Source organism: Anarrhichthys ocellatus, unplaced genomic scaffold (genome assembly GCF_004355925.1).
Source record: "Anarrhichthys ocellatus isolate YVR2014 unplaced genomic scaffold, GSC_Weel_1.0 scaffold72, whole genome shotgun sequence".
Taxonomy (NCBI): Eukaryota; Metazoa; Chordata; class Actinopteri; order Perciformes; family Anarhichadidae; genus Anarrhichthys; species Anarrhichthys ocellatus.
The window spans coordinates 1,560,665-1,580,332 of NW_022280102.1; the positions used below are offsets into that span (position 1 = coordinate 1,560,665).

The 19,668-nt window shown below is 42.4% G+C and overlaps 1 protein-coding gene across 1 annotated transcript in view; it reads right to left on the bottom strand.

Annotated features, from left to right (window-relative positions):
* The window catches only part of esamb (endothelial cell adhesion molecule b), a 35,679-nt gene extending 16,408 nt beyond the window's left edge, over positions 1 to 19,271 (bottom strand). The window contains exon 1 of the mRNA XM_031873653.1: positions 18,907 to 19,271. Coding sequence (XP_031729513.1) covers positions 18,907 to 18,961 — 55 coding nt within the window. The 5' untranslated portion in view covers positions 18,962 to 19,271. The remainder of the gene's footprint in view (positions 1 to 18,906) is intronic.
* Positions 19,272 to 19,668: the final 397 nt, after the last annotated feature.

The following is a 19,668-nucleotide window of genomic DNA, read 5'->3' on the forward strand; positions in this document are numbered from 1 at the left end:
CACACACACACACACACACACACACACACACACACACACACACACACACGTGAGGGCACACCTCATTTGTATTTGTTGTTTACAGTGTCACCTTCAGGACACAGGAGATCTACCAGCCCACTCATGACAGGAAGTGTCACTTTAAATCAGCGCTGGAACTGCTTTACTGAACTTCGTGGAAGGACTTCTGTGCGTCACTGACTTTATGGCCACGGTTCAGTTTGAGACTGATGTAAAGAAAAAAAAAGAAGTTAAAACATTAGCATCTAAGTTGGTAAGGAGTACTGAACATGTCATGAAGTGAACATAAATGCTTCTGGTTCTGTTAGTGATTCACACACAGTTGTGAGAGACCTGAGGGTGAATAAAGAGAAACCTCTTATTTTGAAGGGCTTGTAAAATCTCCTGAAGCTGTCAGTTTTCTTGACACAGAGGCTGATCATCAACAATAAAATGATGCTAGCCTACTTTAGATTAGGCCTCTGAGTTGCAGCCACCAACCTGCATTTTTTAAGGATATCATACCCGATCACAGCCACTTCAAAAGGACGGCCTTGTTACACTTATCCTTCGATCGGTAGGAGACTGCTGCAGGCTCATGGGGAAGAGCAAATATAAACCAACAAATCCATTATTAGAAACACACAGATTATTCATTTCCTCACTGCCTCGGACCCATTGTTGTTGTCTCTGCCTGCACCACAGTGGAAGGATGAGGCAAACGTTTCTCATCGCTGACACTATTTATAACCTTCATTTCCTGAGCATTAAATCATCAGAGATACGATTACTTCCGTCACAACCTCTTAATAATCATCTTTCTTGACAAACAAAGCAGAGACCACACATTTAGTTACAGCACAACTGTCTGAATATGTCTCGTGTACTTTCCTTCAAGGAGTCCACTACAGTTCATCAACCTTTCGACCCTTTTTACACACCTGTTCGATCTCACGTCACGGTGTTTTCTTACATGATTCTGCAGGTAAAAGCCACGGAGGCATGCGTGCTTGTGTTCATGCTGAACGCCTAACATGTCATCCAGCTCTCACATCCAGCACATTTAACCACAGTGCCCTCGGAGCTAAAAGGAAAAGTAGGAAACAGAGGAACCGGTTTCTAGTGAGCGAGGGAAGGAGGGAGAACACTCTGTGCCTCTGTGCCCTCTGCAGGGGTCTCTCGGTGTGTTTGTGACACACACACACACACACATACACACACACACACACGATATACAGTAGGTGTGTGTGTGGGAAAACAAGGGCTCTTATTGTGGTGCAACTTCTATGAGTAAGTTGGGGGAAAGGTTTACATCTGTACCCGTGTGTGTACAGTGAAGCGGCTGAACAACAAGTAGCCGATGCCAGTGGCCTTTTCATCCCAGCTGTCCATCACAAGCCCCACAGTGCCCTTCCTAACTCCCTTCCCCTCCTTCTCCAGCCGGCTCCTGGGTCCTCGTGGCAGGGAATGAAAGGCAAACTGAGAGCTTAAATGGGTCTGTAATGTTGCGCCACGACAGAGCCCACAACCAACCCGTCTCACACCGTCTCGGGTCTTTGAAGAAGATATTTATAAACCATTAGTGTGGCAGCGGGGCGAGGGTCGGCTGGTTTATCTCCCAGATCTGTCATGTGTTACCAAACACGCGCGGGCTGCGCTGACAGAATGACAGAGCGAGGTCCGATATGGCCGCTGCCGCACACGTCCAGGGTCGCACTCGGCGGCTGATGCCTCGCCGCTTCACTGCCTGTGGGACACGGGGAGGGCTCAACGCAGCGAGGCTGTAATTAAGTGGAGTGATCTGATTTCAGATTTTCACTGAGCTCTCATCAGAGAGGAGATACAGCGTGAGGCTTATAATCTGTATACAACAACATCAAACACTCAAATGCTTCCCGAGTTCATCATGGGAGAGGTGCAGCGTACGAGTGCTTTTGGCATCATCGTGCAACATCTGGAGCGTCAAACAGCTCCCTGTGTGTGTTTATAGGTGTCTGGTTACTGTCTGTTTATAAAGGAGTAGTTTGACTTTTTTTCTTTTTCTTGCCAAGTTAGTTGAGATCAATACTACTCTCATATTCATATAAGGATACAGCCAGTTACCTTAGCTTAGCATAAAGACTGGCAACAGGTTGAAACGTCTCAATCCAAATCATCGCCGATCCCAGTTGACATTGGGATTAGGCAGGGCATGCCCCGTCGCCCGATTGACAACAGACAACCATCGACACTGCAAGATTAAGAGTCTTCAATTAACCTAAGCTGAAGCTGGAGAACCCGGAGAGAAGCCACACTGACACGGGGAGAACATGCCAAAGCTCCTCTTGCTGTGAGGTGACAACCAAAACAAACAAGATATAAAATGTTATATCTTTAGGCATATATCATTATTTTTTTGGACTGTCGGGCTAGCTGTTTCTCCCTGTTTCCAAGGGGGATAGCTAAGCTAACCAAATCCTGGATGTAGCTTCATGTTTATCCAACACTCATGGGAGTTGTATCTAATCTTCTTATCCAACTCAAAGCAAATAAGTATATTTTAAAAAATGCCAAACTTTTGATCTCAGGCCATTAACAAGGATAGATAATTAACCAATAACCAGACACTCTAAACTCTCGTCTAGTCTTGTGCCCGTGTGTAAAAACCATCAGTTCCCACAGCCAGAGCTACTCCCAAAGCCCAGGTATAGATTTTATAAAGTGAAATCCATATAACTTACATTGAGGTTACTAATCAATATGATTCAGCAGGGTTATTTTCTTGGATTGAACCATCTGTTGTAAACCTGATTTTCAGAGCTTTTCTTCTTTGACAACAGTCTGATGAGAGTGGTGGGAATGAAGCAAAACCATAAAGTTGTGGGCTGAGAAACCAAAACAATAAGCGGAGATACTAAAGCTGAGGGGGTGTCGGACGATAAATCTCTGTGCGTTTGTCACTACAAGCGATGCTTTTTAAATTACACATTCATTTGATCCAGTGGTGATGTAACGATGTGTTAGCGCAACTTTCTTAAACATCTGATATCCTGAGACTCAAAAATGAAACTAAGGTGTTTCATGAGATGTTCTATAGACAATACAGTTAAGGCTGGATTTGTGGACTTACAAGACCTCTGCTTCTATTTTTTCATCACCAAACTTCCTTTATTCCAAATTATTTATAAATTCCAAACAGTTTTCATTGAGAAAGTAAATCTGTCTCAATAAAAATAATGTTCAACCAAGGATATAAAATAATGTGTTTTCAATTTAAGTTCAGAAAGTAAAACACAGCATTGTAAATATTGTTTTTTTAAATTAATAATATAATATAGTGGATATATAATACAGTCCCTTTGGAGTGCACTACTCTGAATCAGGTCTTGGTCACATTGAAACTACAGTGAAGCACATGTTCACCTTACATCTTTACCTTAAGCACAGAGATGAGGTTATTAATAATTAACATTACGTGGTGCAGAAGCCATTACATATGAGAAATCAATATTTTAAAACAATCCTAATTATAGACTTCACTGCACATCTAATAGAGCAGGGGGGGGGGGGCTTTATAATATGTGACGTCTTTAGAAGAACAATAGCCTTAAAGTTAGAGATGCTGAGTGCTTTGAGATGAAATCAGGACTCGGGGCTCAGATGGTCAGTAGAGTTCTGCTGGTTCTCATCTCCACCGTACGTTACATCCAACACCCCTGATACACACACACATGAACCCACACGCCCACCTACAGTAGGTGAAGGGGTCCTCGTTAAAGGTGAACGCTGCAGCTGTGAGCCCAGAGGAGAGAGCTTAGCCCGTCATGTCTCCCACCTGAGCCGCTGCTCTGCTCTCTGCTTTACTCCGAGGACACGTTAATGGGGTCAAGTCCATTTTGACGAAGAGATCCATGACTTTGAAAGCTTTTGAGACCCAAAATATCCTAATAACGTGATGTTATATTAATGGTTTTATTGCTCTGAAATGTTATCGCTGTGTTAATCTTTTGTTGGACTGAATGTGGCCAGAGCCCTAATGTTTACCGTAACAGGTATCTGCTGTGAGACAATCGAGGAGTAATGGAGCTCAAAACTGTTAATTGAATATTACGTCTGAAAATCTAAACCGAAATACAGACGCAATGTCCCAGTTACACAACGGTTACTTTACCTTTTCCCCCCATTTCACCCAAATGACACAGCTGGTACAGCTACCTCAGCGCAACAAACTGCACATTAACACACACATACACACAGTACAGTAGCTAAAAGCATGGTTACCCAATAAAAGAAGTGAAATAAAAAGATATTTTCCCATCCAGGTTAGCAGATATCTGTTTCTCTCTCCAATGTTTAGACTTCGGAGTCAGAAACATCTGGTTTGGCAGCTGAAGATATTATGAGATGCCATAAGAGCAACTATTATGCAGTTAACGCATGTATAAAATGAGTTGTTGACGTGCAGATCCCAGCAGCGGTCGCTGCTGTATGGTGCTGCAGTGTCCGCATTAGCAGCCAGCTACAGTCATGTGTGATGTTTTACCGCTGAGCCAAGTGGGCTGTAGATCGTGTGTTTGGCACGCTCGCAAATCACAGGCATGATTAATGTGGCGCACTGATATTGTACAAGTCATTTCGCTCTTGCTCTTACTTCCCCTGCTGTGCATTACCGCGCTAATGTGACATTTTATTGATCCCCGTAGGGAAATGTTCTCTTGCCAGCACGGCCTAAGTGCCAGGTCAGTAACAGCAGAGCAGCCCCGCGAGCTGGTGAACATTCAGTGTTGTGCTGAAGGAGGTTTGCCGACACTGGGGCTCAAACCGGTGGCTTGTGGTTGGAGGACGGTCACCAAACTCAATATGCTGCCTGATGACTGTTGTTTCCACTTCAGCATGTTTCCCAACAAAGAGAACATAAGACTCATATGGACCATCTCATTTATACAATCACAAATCCTTCACACTTTCTATTTCAAACAAATGAAACCAAATGAGGCACAATATAGAGAGAAACAGCGATGGTACACAACAGGAGAGATAAGCCGAGTCGCATCCAACACAATGGAGAGCCACAGTAATGGAACCGAGGTGAGAGGGCTGTAATCAACATGGATTATATCAAAAGTGTAAAAGGGATTTGATGGCTCCCAAACCCCGACATGATGGAGTTAGTGAGGGAGGCTTTTAAGGCCTCTCGAGGGTCTGCTTGTGAATACATTATTAACTGTGCTTTTGTAAAAGTGCTCCCTTCAGTGTTTAGATAGCAGCTCCCCTGAGACGGACTGTGTGCCGTCTCAGGGGACTGGTCAGAGACACATGAAGGAGATTTATTTGGTGTAATCCTCTTGATCTACTTTACTTTTCTCCACATTAAGATACAACGCTGCTGTCTTACCGACTTGTGGAGGCCCGGAAACAAACTAGGTAAATGAATGAAACGCTCCGGTCTGATCAGCAGCAATATGAAGTGTATTTCATTTTATTGAGATATGATACGCTGCCTCAATAAATGTGTCAGCAACAGAGAGTATGGAAAACTATTGAGTACCGAGTAGGGCTGCACAATTCATTGACATTTTATTGAAATCCCAAGATGGCTGACTGCAATTTTCAAATCGCAGGAGGCACAATATTTAAGATGAAATATTTGATGTCATGAAGATCCCACACCAGTGCTAGAACAGCTACTTCCTTCATTGATTTCGGACACAGCCACCATTTGTTTCCGGAGCCGTTGATGGAAGTAGCGAACGAGCGAGACGTCTCTCTTCTTACTCATCGCTGTGGAGAGTTGCCCATGAGCGGCACCGACCCAGCAGGGCGTATGCATCGGGTAGCAAGGGACACGTGTCGCTGTTCCTGTGTCGCGAAAATGAGCTGATAAATGAAATGATAACGTGACATCATTATGTGATATAAATGATATGTGAATCCTCTAGCCCTCCGTTTGTGTTAATTAATATCTTTGGATAGATGAATCTCACTTTGACCGCAGTTAGAAATACTTTAAAATCCACTTGTCAAGGTTGCTCTGGGGTCCTTTTTATTTAGTGTGTTTAATCTTCACGGATCACATAAATCAAATGAAGTGCAGGACCATGTTGGGGCTACTCGGAGTGTGTTATCTGGTTATAAAAACACTTTACATGTAAACAAATACTCCACAATACGTATCCGACGGGCTCCTCTAAATCTCTGCTTGTTAGTCGTCAGTAAGGGGTTAAGCCTTTAATTCTGCCACAGTTCAACAGAGCATTGATCGGTGTGGATGGATGAGGCCACTGATGGAGGCGAAAGTCGTGTTTGTTGTGGAGGAGGCGATTATGGATGGAGAGGTAAACGGGGGGCGTTTGTGTGCAGACGAAATAAAAAACATAATTTTGTGCAACAGTCGTTGTAGAGCTGTGAGGACGAATGTACTCCGGCGTGTTCAGGCACACAGTGACGTTACAGGCACATTTCTGTCGCGTGTTGCCCTTCAACCTCTCTGCTCCAGAAACTCCTTTCCCCGGTAGCGTCCATCTGCGGCAGCCTCGCGGATAAAACCATCACCGTTTCTTAGGTCAGGTCGCTAAGCCGCCTCTCTCTACGCTCTAATCTTATTATCAGCCCAAGCTGGCTTAAGCAGGGAGGGAGACAGGATAGGCAAAAGTCGCACACAAAGAAGACATCGTGATGTGACCACTGTGCTCCGACTCACGAGACAATCGCATTATGCAGTAGTAGACAGACAGACCTGGTAGTAATGGGCATGGTGACTGTGTGTCTGGTCATGAGGGATGTAAACTATTCAATAATGCAATAAATCACTATCGTGTAAAACCACAATGTTTCCCTGCATAATACCGTGTTGTTGGTTTGAAACCTCAAATGAACTCATTTATGTGGAATCAATAATGTTCTGTAACTTGGGAAATGGAGAGTTAAACGGCGTCTACAAGTAGTCCATAAAAAGTCAGTTTTATATTCATGTTTCATATTGTCAGTTATCAAATGACTGAAATGAAAATTTAAAAAGCAGTAATTGCAAAATCAAAATATGAAAAATCAAATGCAACTGGTTTACAGTTTCAGATATTTGGGTTGTGTCTCTTTATTTTTTACACAAAAACATAAAGAGCATAAATGTTAAGAGGCTTTTGGATTGTGCTCCAGCTTATACAGTATGCATGATCAAAACGCAGCATGTGCTGGTTAAAAGGGACTCAAAGAGAGACTTTTATCAACTCCCACATATTAGCTTGCATCTGGTTTGACTCTCAGGCCTGAGCTGTGAAACACTAACGCGGTGAAAACGGCCCGTCTCACCTTTGTTTTTAAGCCATTGCGGAGAAGGGAGAGAGGCCTGCTCCTGAAGGCACAAACCGTCGTCGCTGCCTTCAGCTAAACCAATTAGGTCTAAGTGTTGGTACACAGCTGCTGTCCCGTCACCCACCAGCTCTCTCAGAAAAAGTATAAATACACCAGGAACTGATAGAAGGATTCCCTTTTTTATATATATGTTTTGAGTACAGAAAGCCTAACCTGACAACAAGCAATGCCAGCCAAGTTTAAACAGGAGTCAACTGATTTTAAAGACACACAGCCATAGAAGGGCAGAAACTTGTAAATTGATTCCACAGCGTAGCTTTTCAAAAACTTATATTTTTTTGCATTTTACTTGACTCTTCGATCTATGCTTTCAAAATAAAAAACACTAGTATTGCACAAAACACTGAAGTGTACTGCTGGGTAAGCCGTACGTCCTTTAATCATGTCGCTCTATGATTTGTGGGACTGCAGCAGTTTCACTCATTTTCTCATTTCAAATGAGCGAGGACACAAGAGTGCACTGATTAGAAGATCTAAATGCACGGCGGCCGTTGCCAGGATTCTACTTAAGACTCCAGCAGGGTGTCTGTCCGGACTTTGTCCTTCTTTTGGGTAATTAGTCCGTTTCAGCGCGGAGGAGAACACATAAATAATGGAATAGTGTCTTAAATGCTACAAAAACCAGGCGGTGTTTTAGTCTGAATCATTGATTAATCACAAACTGACTTGCTGCAATATGAAAATGGAGCACTGGTAATTTTAAAGAGCATAAAGAGCTATTTCTTGCCGTGATAAAGTTATTTGCAGCAACTTTATTCTTTTAAGCCGTTAAAAGATGATTACGTCTGCTTTGTTACGGGTCAATATCGTGGCTCTAAGGCTCATTCTGAAAAACACAAGTGTGAAAAATGTTTCACTTTTATCTCTCGTCTGCAGGCATTTCTTTAATGAACTGAAAGAACGACAACAATCCTGTAGTCCGTTTACAAAACAAGCATATTTACAATTATAGCTAGCATTGTGTATTTTACACTGTACCATCAGAAAGCTTTATATGAAATACAGTTAACTGCAATTAACAGCAAGCCACTCAAACAACAAAACCAAAAGATAAAAGACAACAACACGAAGAGCAAACAGGGGAACATTCAAACTAATACGATGTGACAAAACATCACTTTTATGTTTATCACACATCTGAAAAAGAAATCACAAGTTGCCAGAACCCCAGGGGAAGTCTTTAAAGTGCTCGTTTCTTCCAATCGTTAGATCAAAAGTGGAAGATATTCAAGACACAAAACAGGAAAAACTACCAATCAACACATTTGAGAGGCTGGAAATATTAATGTAGATTATAATAATATAGATTTGTACTCGATTAATGACTCGAATGATTAACACTGTACTAATCAATCATTTTTTATTAATGGATCAAGTGACAACATGTATGTTAGAGGAGTCGCTCGTAGTGATAAACCCACAGAGACTTTCAGCTCGTTGCTTTGGCGTTACCGACCCCAACGCTGAAATGTCCTGGCTGACTCTCTTTCTCTATTTAAAAGGAAAAGGTAAACCTGCTGTGCCCGACCTGCTCAGCACCAAACAGAACACGGACACAGATAGCGACTCGCTGGTGAACAGAATGCAGCATTTCTCAGGAGTCGGTGGAGACCAAAATCAGAGCTCAAAGTAGAGTTAATGTAGTATTTGGAAATTATTTGCTAGAACATTAACTCAATCTTTAATTAAAGTTGATTTGGTGGATTACCAATTAATGGTGCTTTCATTGCTGGCCATGGATGGATGGATTATTTGTCGTTTCCGTTCCATACGACTTCACAGACTCCAAATACATAAGACTTTTTGAAAGCTTTGAGGGAGTTCTTCTGATCTTGTAATCTCTTACACGCTTAAGATACTTAAGAATCTCACTTTATGTGTTGGAGATTTTACTCCAGACTAAAGGGGCTCAGCGAAGATCTATTACATGTTCACAATCTAAACTTGGTAAACATACTTAGTACACCGCCTGGTCCTTTGAAAACATCAGTAGCTCTGCTGAGAGACGTCAGTGTCGGCGACCTTCTCATCCACAATCATCCTCTGACGGCCGTCACATGCTCCGTACTTAGATGGCTGGAAACTATGCTGCTGGTGTAACATTTGTCAAGGTATGTATTCCTCAATACTCTGAAACTAGACATGTGTGGACTTTCAATATCTTGACTGTAGAGTAAAGACGGGCTGAAGACAATGTACTCCGTAGGTGCAGTTTTCAGGGCCATCATTTCGCCTCCTCACAGGTTTCTAAGATGATTCTGTATTTCTTGATACCAGAGAAAGTTTAGGACTTCCTCCTGAAATGAAGCCCATTTGAAGTCTGAGCTCTGCTGGTAAAAGGTGCCATGGTTACTGGGCTTATCAGGTGTGAGCAGGTTTCTTAGAAGCAGCTGTGTTCGCCAGATCAATTTAGAGGACCAACCGATCTCTGGGCTGGAAATAGAAATGAGCAAATTCCACTCCTGCAAAAAAACCTCTATGAGGCTAGACTCGCTCTATAGACCCTAATATATGGAACGCAAAGCATGACTGCCTGCTGACACAGATATAGGAAAGTGCTTCACAAAGCAGTTCATGTTTTTGGTTAATTTCATTTCAGGATTGCTAAATATGACATTATTTTAAAAAAGGCTGTTTTCAGCACACGTGTGACTATTTCAGGGTGGTTTATAAAACTGATGATTCAAACAGCTTTGCCACACATTGACTGTGTGAGCAAATTGTCGGTTAATACACTCAAATGATTCAGTCAGATATGTACTTGGTGCCGAAGACTGTAATGGAGTTTAAATGGAGCCGTGTTTGTGAAAACAGCGCGACGTGTTTATGTTCGGTCTGTTGTACGCTAATGGTGGCTAAACCACTTCAGAGTTATCTTTAATGGAATAGCTTTTCCATTGATATTGAATAAAGCTTGAATGTCAAACAAAATAAAAATGTCATTAGGAAATAAAATAGTCCTAAAATAAAGTCCTCTAAAATCATTCATGAAGACCACATGGATACCTTTAAAGACAGTGTTAGAAATGCACTGGTTGTACTGGTGCCTAATGTGCATGTGTATGCTGTTGGAGAAATGTATCATACCGTTCTTATAACTTGTATCACTAAACCTGCATATAATCTTAACCCTCTTCGCACGAAAAGGCTGGGAACATTGGTGGGTGCAGGAAGTAGGACGACTGCTGCACATGTATTTTGGGAAAAGCGTGAATCAAGGACACCCCAGGCAAAGAAAGTGTGTTAGTGACGACATGAATAACAGTTGCAGGATAAATAACTGACTATATCTCACTGAACTCCCACATAATCTGTAAACTAGAGTTCCATGTAGAAAACACTGTTTGATGCAAAACGCAAAAACCCTTTTCTTATTAAATGCAGCAGCCTCTGTGTGTGTTTTCATCATCTGTACTGAATGTTGTTGTGTAATATAGTTCTGTTGATCACTAAATCAAGAAAAAGTAAATGCATCCTTTACTTGAGGGTAAAAACAACTAATATGGTTCTCACATGGACAGGACTCCAGTCGTTTAGCATTAGGAATGATGTGGAGGAGAACCCTCCCTGGTCACGTCACACTAATGACATCTGGAGCGGCTTAGAAACAGGAGCCACCTGTTTCACCTCTGTCCTTACTCTTCATCCCAAAGAGCCAATTATTCCAGCGTTTGACACATCACCGAGTTCATAAAACACAGGTCGGCCTCGTGTTCTGCTCGGTAGGTTCTTTCTATTTTGAGCGTCAAGATCCCCAAAGGTATTAATTCTAATGGCAATCGCCTCGCCACCAGAGGGGCCAAAATAGAGTGAAAATATGAGCCGCAAAGTAAATTGATGTTACAGCTGCAATAAACACTTGAGGGCTGAAAAAAAGGAAGCGAGGGGATTTAGAGAAAGCACAAAGGCCACCGACTGAGGGTTTGATGTAGGCTGTACACAAATGGTGACCACATGATGTCCAGCAGCACATTAAGTCTTTATGCCACATTCATCTTTAACGGCTTATTAACGTTTTGTGTAGGTTTGTTTGGACTTTTATGCATTAATGGCCCTAAAATGAAATAAGGAAATGTTCTATCTCCAAAGTTATTCTAACTTGGTTCTATAAGGTTCTACCTGTTCTAAAGAAACAAAATCGGTGCTCGTTACCGTGTCACCTCCCTGCTCTGTGACTGGGCTTAAAAAAAAAAAAAGCAGAAAAATCTTGAAATGTTGCTCAAAATGTATGAAAACATGAATGACAGTGATGCAAATGTCAACTAAGTTGACCGTTTTGGCAGCGCACCAGTTATCCATTGAGCTTGACTTATCAGGCTAACACTTTGTGTCAAACTGTGTGCCGTTCTATTGATACACTTCAAACTCTTAATGTGCAACGGCATCCTCCAAATGTGTGCGTTAGCTATTATTTTAGTTTTTTCCTGCTGTGCCAAAAGCAAATCGAACCGTGACCCCAAAACCAATGTACGCTAAAGTAGGGGCGTGTGTGTGTGTGTGTGTGTGTGTGTGTGTGTGTGTGTGTGTGTGGGGAGGGGGGGGGGAATTGATTCTTAGATGCATCGCAATTCTCTCCTATAACAAGGGGGTTTGTTTGAAGAGAAGTTTGTATTATTTATTTGTAAATGAGGGCAGCTCAGAACATACTAAATAATGTGCTTTTACTACGAGGATGCTGCTACAGGCCCGGTGTTATTTATTCTCCTGTTAGTTCTCTTTGCAGTGCTTGGAAACGTTACCCTCCTTTAACACATCTCTTCTATTTGTTATTGATATCAAATTAATAAAAGATAATGGAAGTTAATTCATCTGTTTTTTAATTACGAATCATTACAAATATGCAGTGTTTTTAAAATAACAGATGGTCCCAGTGAGAAAAGAAATCATGTATATATTTGATGCATCAAGAAGACTCGATAATGGTTTTATAATCGCATTGTAGCCCTCTGAATCTGAATCAAATCGTGAGGTGCCAGAGATTGACACCGTTCCACCGCTAGCCACAATGCTAGAATGCTAGCTTTCTAATGTTAACTTTCAAAGTGGATGCCTGGAAGTAAGGAAGGAAGGTTCTCATTTTAAGGGCACAAGATATTAAGGAAAACTGTTTCATAAAAGTAAATTAAAGGGCAAGCTGTAACATTACAGAGGCACGGTTTTAATCTGCGAGGAGGGTGTGTTGCCTCGCCACTGCAGGATTGAACCGAGGGACCTTCTTTAGCCTCAACCGACCACGCCTGAAGCCTGTGAGGCCAGGTTACACCTCAAACCAGATGACAGCATTAATCTGGCCACAACCCCCCCCCAACCCAATCTGGCGAGACGGTCGAGCAACAAGAGAAAGGACCGAGGATGCTTCTCACTCCTCTACGAATATTAATCTCTCATCTCTGCGGCTCCAATTCTGTCCTTTCACAAACCCCACCAGCTTCATAGGGCTATCACCTAGCATTTTAAAACTCACCCGTCAGGAATACAGCATGGCAGAAAACCCATCCAACCCTGTGACATCCCCTTTTGCTTCACTGTAATAGCCAAACAGGACCCTAATCCTCCAGCGTCTGAGAGGAAAACTCATCTGCTGCTACCAGTTCCTACCTGCACTACAAAGTCAAAAGAATAAAAGGGAGTTTTTTTCTTTACAGGCCAGCAGTTTTCACGCATTCTACCCCTGAAAATCGATCTTCCTCTTTGGATAAAAGCAAACATTTTAAAATGCTGATGAAACACAGAGTGTAGCAACCTCTCGCAATTACAATCGACGCTGCTTTTCAGTTAGAAGAACTGATTCATTGTGATGAGTCGTCTCAAAATGAATTCCAGCAGCGTAACACTGCTTTCACCAGCATTAATAGGACGTCTTTGTCTCAAACCGCAAGATAAATGTCCCTCGGCCAATCAAATGTCGCTGGAGACGGTAGTTAGCGGCCTTGCGTTGTGCGTTTGTATGCCTGGTCTCAGAAGTTCACACAGGTTTCTACCCAGAGCAACGGTCTCATTTAAAGAGGGACAGCACCTCATTAGTGGGTGCCATTTTCCCAGGGTGCACCTCGTCTAAATCATCAAGACCCGCGCCCACGCCTGGGGTGTAAATGACTCCTCCGCTGCATTATTTATGGGCTCGGATCAACGGGGACATCAACCTATGGCTAGCAGACGCAAACACACTTCCTTTGGAGGCTTTTTCCTTTTTTACGGAACGCTTGTGACTCAGACACTGTGAGACTAAAGAGCCAAACGACGGTCCAACTGGCTGAGTGGGAAGTTTTACAAAAAGTGTCCTGAGAGACAAACCGGACTGGTCACCGGCGGCCACATCATTAGCCACATGAAGATGGAGCGTGGGTGGAGAGGTGACAAGAGGAGACGCTCACCTGTCAGGCTGCAGCACCAGCAGCTTGGATGTTTAAGGTTAATTATACCGCAACCTGCAGGTAGGCTTTAAGACGGATTTAATCAACTAAATTAACAGAATATAAAGTCAATACAAAGTGTGCTTGATAGTCATACAAACCACAATTGAAGTACATTTTGCAGCTCTATGTTTACTAATGATTCCTGCTGAGAGCATCCATCTCTTGCGTGTCTGTGACGATATATTGTCCCTTAAACACTGACGGAGTATCTAAATATGCCGACATCACACTCGGAGAAACACTCTGGACTGCTGAAAATAAAACGTTAACATCTGAGTGTTAATGTAAAACTTGAGAAGAGCTGATTGCTCACCAGCTGAACGCCTCACTGGAGACAAACCAACCATATGATAAGCATGAAACATTAACTCAGCATGAAATCAACAGTTAAAACATCATTTCAGTACTGTGCTTTCAGCAGGTGCTACGTGGGTTTCCCTTGGTAACTACTGCTGGATGTACGCATGTCTAAATCAACTTGATTGCTTTCATACTCAGTATTAAAAGATGTCCGTAACTGTGCTGTTGTTTAAACAATTTATTTTCACTTCCCGTCACATTTTCGATGTATTCGACAAGAGACGGCCTTTACCATCTGAACGTCTTTGCTTCCTCTAATCCATTTCTCCTGCAGATGAGATATTACTGTTGCTACAGACAACAGGTGGAGTTTTGCACGTTCTCCTGGTGCCTGCGTGGGTTTCCTGTCCTCCCACAAACAGATGCAGGTTAGGTCAATGGCCACTCTTAATTGCCCGTGGGTGTGAATGGTTGTCTGTAAACTCACCAGCCTTATCTTGAGACCCTCCGCTCCTTTAAATCAAGATTGAAGACTTTTCTGTTTGCTGCTGCCTTTAATTGAACCAGATTCAAGGATATTAATCAATTTCTGCATTTTACTATACTACTGTATTTATTTCTTACACTGCTTTTTAGTGTTTTAATGTCTTTTTTTAATGTTTCAATCAATGTTCTTAATTGTTTTTAAATCTCCTTTTCTTTTGCCTTACATTTTGATGTTTTGAATGGTTTTATGTGAAGCACTTTGAATTACCTTGTTGTTGAAATGTGCTCTACAAATAAACTTGCCTTGCCTTGATATCATGCTTGAGACTGGCTAATTGGCAGAATTGATAACTCTCCTGCTCTGTTAAAGAACTTTTTTACAAAGATTTTTCACAAATGATGCCTCGTCTTCTGGAGAGAGTATTATTGGACTGTTATAGAGTGATGGGTGTGTGTGTGTGTGTGTGTGTGTGTGTGTGTGGCAAATGACTAATGCAGCACAGTGGCAAACATCAAAGCAAGCCATTCAGCAAGAAAAATGCTGATGACTTGGTGCGTCTGATGTGGGCGAAACATGGACGGTTCATTTTATTTGCATCAGCTAAAATGTGCAAAATTATTTTACCTTCATAACAGCAAAGAAAGCACAACCTGCTGATACAAACGTAATAGGAACATAAATTAATTTTTTACTGTAATCATGATGGGAAATGCAGGACAATGGGAAATCTTGTCCCTCTAATAAACCTCAGGAGTTTATACAACCGACTGTAAATATCAGTGTCAACCTGGTCGCACATCCATCAAAGTTAACTCTGCACATTCAGATTGTTTTAATCACCTGCCTCAAAGACACGCAAGCTCAATGAGCTGGCACGCAAAGCTCCAATCAATGCCTGTCAACCTCCACTACTGTAGCTGTCACTGGGTGAATAAAGTTGAACATGCAGCAGCTATTGTTGTGTGTAGAAACAAATACTTTTTCAGCGAGTGTGGTGAGCATGAGCCAATTAATTTGACCTGGTTTTACATAAGAGAAAGCCTTAATAGGCTGCACCGGCTCTTTCTGCCTCTGTGCCCTCTGCAGGGGTCTCTCGGTGTGTTTGTGACACACAGACGCGCACACACACACCCAGATCAATTAGGCTCCCACACACCGAGTAAAGTCTAACAAATGTAACCGCTCCGGAAACTGGTGGCAATTTAGCAGTTTGAGTCAGAGAAGATAAATAAAGTGACTCACACAATGTACAGCGTCGTCGGGATGTTTTCTCAGCGGCAGATTGTTCCGGTGACGAGGAAACGAGATCACCAAAGTGTTTGTGTGTGAAGAAATAAACAGCACCTTTTCCCCTATCAGGTGTGAAAATGAACACTGGTGTCATTCAGTGGCACCACCAGGGGGGTCCACGGCTATCCTGATACAAATCACTGCCCCCCCCCCCGTCGTGACTCACATATGCATAACATGTCTGTGTGGTGTTTTTGAACTGGAGTAGGCTTTTCCCCAGTAAATGTTTCGCTCCTATAATCAACGTGCTCCTTCAAAGTAAAGCTGTAGATTAGTCTTTTTTAAAAGGAAAGGTACCACCAGCCTATTTGAAGAGCAATGAATCGCCAACACGTGCTGAGGGCCGTTCACTCCGTCTCTCTCCCATCTTTTCCTGTCACCTCTTTACTGACTAGACCTTTTTTGACCACCTTTGTTAATCCTCATTAATATTAAAATGAGCAACATTCCATACCTGGATCACATAAATAACAAAACCATTTCTATGACAACTGAGAGAACTCTACCTGATGAGGAAAATTCTGGAAGGTTCACTCAAGTCACGGGACCTTGTGAAAAGATTTATTTGTCAAGCATAAAAACTACAGTTACTTAGTTTACTAAAGCTCCTTCCAAAAATGACTATTGACCCGCTATTACACACTAACGTTGGTATCTAGAAGAGCAAACACTCTAACATGTGCTCCTCCAGAGATCTTCCACATCTCTACATGTCTGAGACTCTTGATTGCCGGCCAAAGGGAAGCTTTGCACTAATAGTTCATTCTCATGCAGCCCTCTGCCGGGAACGCTGTTTGTTCCAACGACGGATGACGGCCGAACAATTTCTGGTTTAGTTAATCACGCTGTAATCAGAATTACCCTAAGCTCTGTTGAGTTATTCTGTGAAAAAAAGGGGGATATAGCCGGCTCGTAAACATCAGCTTACACCGGAGCCTAGTGGCCACCGTCTCATTACAAACCAGCCGTCACTGAACACATTCAGCGACAGGACATGACAGCATTTTAACAACCCGGCCAAAAGAGAAAGCCATTTTTACAAGAGAGTGTGTGTGTGTGTGTGTGTGTGTGTGTTGCCATAAACTAATTCCACATTCAGACTGCTCGGAGCCAAATCACCTTGTCACTGTCCTCAGGCACATTTGGGCTATCTGATCGGCAGCAGTAATGTGTTTGTGTGGTATAACTAGAATGTGACTTATAACAGTCAGTTATAAAACGTTAAGCATCCATCTCAGAAGTGAAAGAGTTCTGCAGGCAGCCGAGTATTTCACGGATTTATTTTAGCGTTCACTAGCCAATTAGCTACGGGTCTTGTTGTGGAAAGCCAGTGAGCTGCTCTGTTCCATCAATTCCAGCTGGGTCTACGTTGCTCATGTGAAGTCGGTCGTGCGTTCACGGTTTTGTGCTGCAAGTCTCTTGGTTTGCTAATTATGACGATTCTGACAGGCAGGATTGTTTTGTTTTTTTCCAACAGGCTTAGCTGTTGTCAGAAATGTGAAAAGAAATCATGCATATTTAAAAAAATCCATTCGAACAGAACAGAACAGAACAGGAAGCAAGTGAAGCCACAAAAAAAAAAAAGAGTTCATTCATTTGTTTCATTCCATTTAGCAGTTGCACCGCATCAAAGGATGGCTGATGTGATGTCACACCACAGTGGTTTCCATGCAGAAGCCCATAAGAACAATGCGGATTGTAAGTCAGGTGTCTTCTGCATTGTTAAAGGACATCATACACAACTTTCTAAGTATTTTCAGCACTCAAAAGTGAGTTATAGATGGACATAATGTCCCCTCTCTGTCCTTTCCAATGCTGCGCCTCAGTGAAACCTGAGTTTGAACCAAACAAATCCTGACATAAAAGACGTCAGCTGTAACAATCTCTAATTTCCACACTAGAGGGAAGCCGGCATCGGGTCGGAAAAGATGCAGCAGCACGGTTTACAGAAGCAGGATTGGCCAATTCAGAAGAGCCTCAATCCAAATCTTTGAGTTCTGAATGATGCAGAATGAGTTGATAAGAAAGAGAGAAATTTAGAGTATTTAATGCATCTCGTCAATATTGTTTGTGTTTGTCTGAGATTATGTAAAGTAATAGCTTCCAGCTGGCTCTTAGTTTTGGCTCCGAACTGAAATGCTTCCAGTCCAAACAGACGTTTAAATTGACGAAACACTTCCAGAACATTTGGTTTGTCTATTTTCTTTAACATTTGGTGTCGATTTGTGGCGTTATTAATGAGTAATTCAATGTGTTATCAGTTTATCAAAGAATTTAAAGCCAAACATAAAAAGAAAAAGTCAATACAGGATGCTTTGAACCTGCATGACCCAAAATGTGACTGCTGGGATGTCCAGAATTATTTTAAACGACATCCCATCTCTTTCAGGTAGATCCATGCTTTTATATTATTTCCAACCTCACAAGGGGCAATAACCATAAAAAAAAAAAAGAAAACGCTAACAACACTTCCTTGAAATATAAGTCAGGGCATTCAACCATGCAACAACATTATGCCCTCTTAAGAAGAGTACTCTGCTGTGTGCTTAAAAGGAGACCGGTAAGATCCAAGAGCAGTAGCAGCAGTCACGGCAATAAAAAGTTACATATTTCATGAATTGTCAGCGTGCTTGTTCCTGCATTTAAATTCAACATTTCGCTGGATGAAGAAAGGATGAAGAGGAGGAGGAGGAGTGGCTTTTCAGATTGACACATTGACAGACTAATCTGCTCCTGCTGCCAATAATATGAATCTGAGCAATGCATTTGAACACACTGTTAAAGGTCATATAGCTACAGTACATGGAGTAGGCCACTTATTGTAGTGTGTCTTACATAACCGACTTAATTCATCGAAATTAACCCTTAAAACGCACACCAGCTTGTTCTTAAATTGACTAAGTTGGTTAAAAGAGAAATTGTGTTGCTTTTCTTGACTTTTCCCGTGTAAATATGGTTCGAAACCCACTTTCCATGATACCAAAAAACGGCCACCGCACTCCAACTACGCTCGCGGGCTGCCACCTGGAGCAGCACCTGCAGCGCGCGGCCTAATTAGCTTACCTGGAAACATCCATAATAACATCAGCGTGGCTCGAAGTCTTGTCTTTATCGCCATGGCGCAACATCCACCGGCTGCTCCAGCGCACACGGGAGCTCCTTTAAAAGTTGACACCGATCACACCTCTTTGCTCCTCTAACCACGGGCTTAATTGTCTTTCGGGTGTGCAATTAACTGTCCGCAGTTAAACCGGCGCGGCGGCAACGTGTGCAAGTGAAGCTTCCTCTCCTCTCCTCATCACGCAGACAGACAGCGGCTGACATCGCAGCGCGCGCCGGCAGCTCCACTCGCCTTCACTTCACAAACCTCAGGGAGCATTCAGGTCTTTTTTCCGTCCTCGTCTATGTTTAGTCACCAACCTGCTTCACTTTCTGCAGCTTGAGTACGTGTCGCTCACTCTCTCGTGCTGCTCTCGCAGTGTAGGGGCTTATCGACCCGCGTGAGCTGCTCTGTGACGCCCCCTGGCAGCGAAAACCTCGACTGCACAAATAAATGTCCTTCAATAGGTGAACGGTTAACGCGATTAACAGGCAGAGTCCTACAAATGACAGCATGCTATTGACAGTGGGAGTGGTTCTGCCAAAACAAATCTGTAATATAGAACTATTACAGATTTTTATTTTTATTTCTTCACTATTTTACGACAATTATTATTGACAAACATCTTCATTCAAGTTTGCATTGTTTCTGTGATCGGTCTTGTCTTTTTATACAGTGAATGATGTGAGTACAAAACTCACTCTTTTTCATTTCTTAATTTCCTT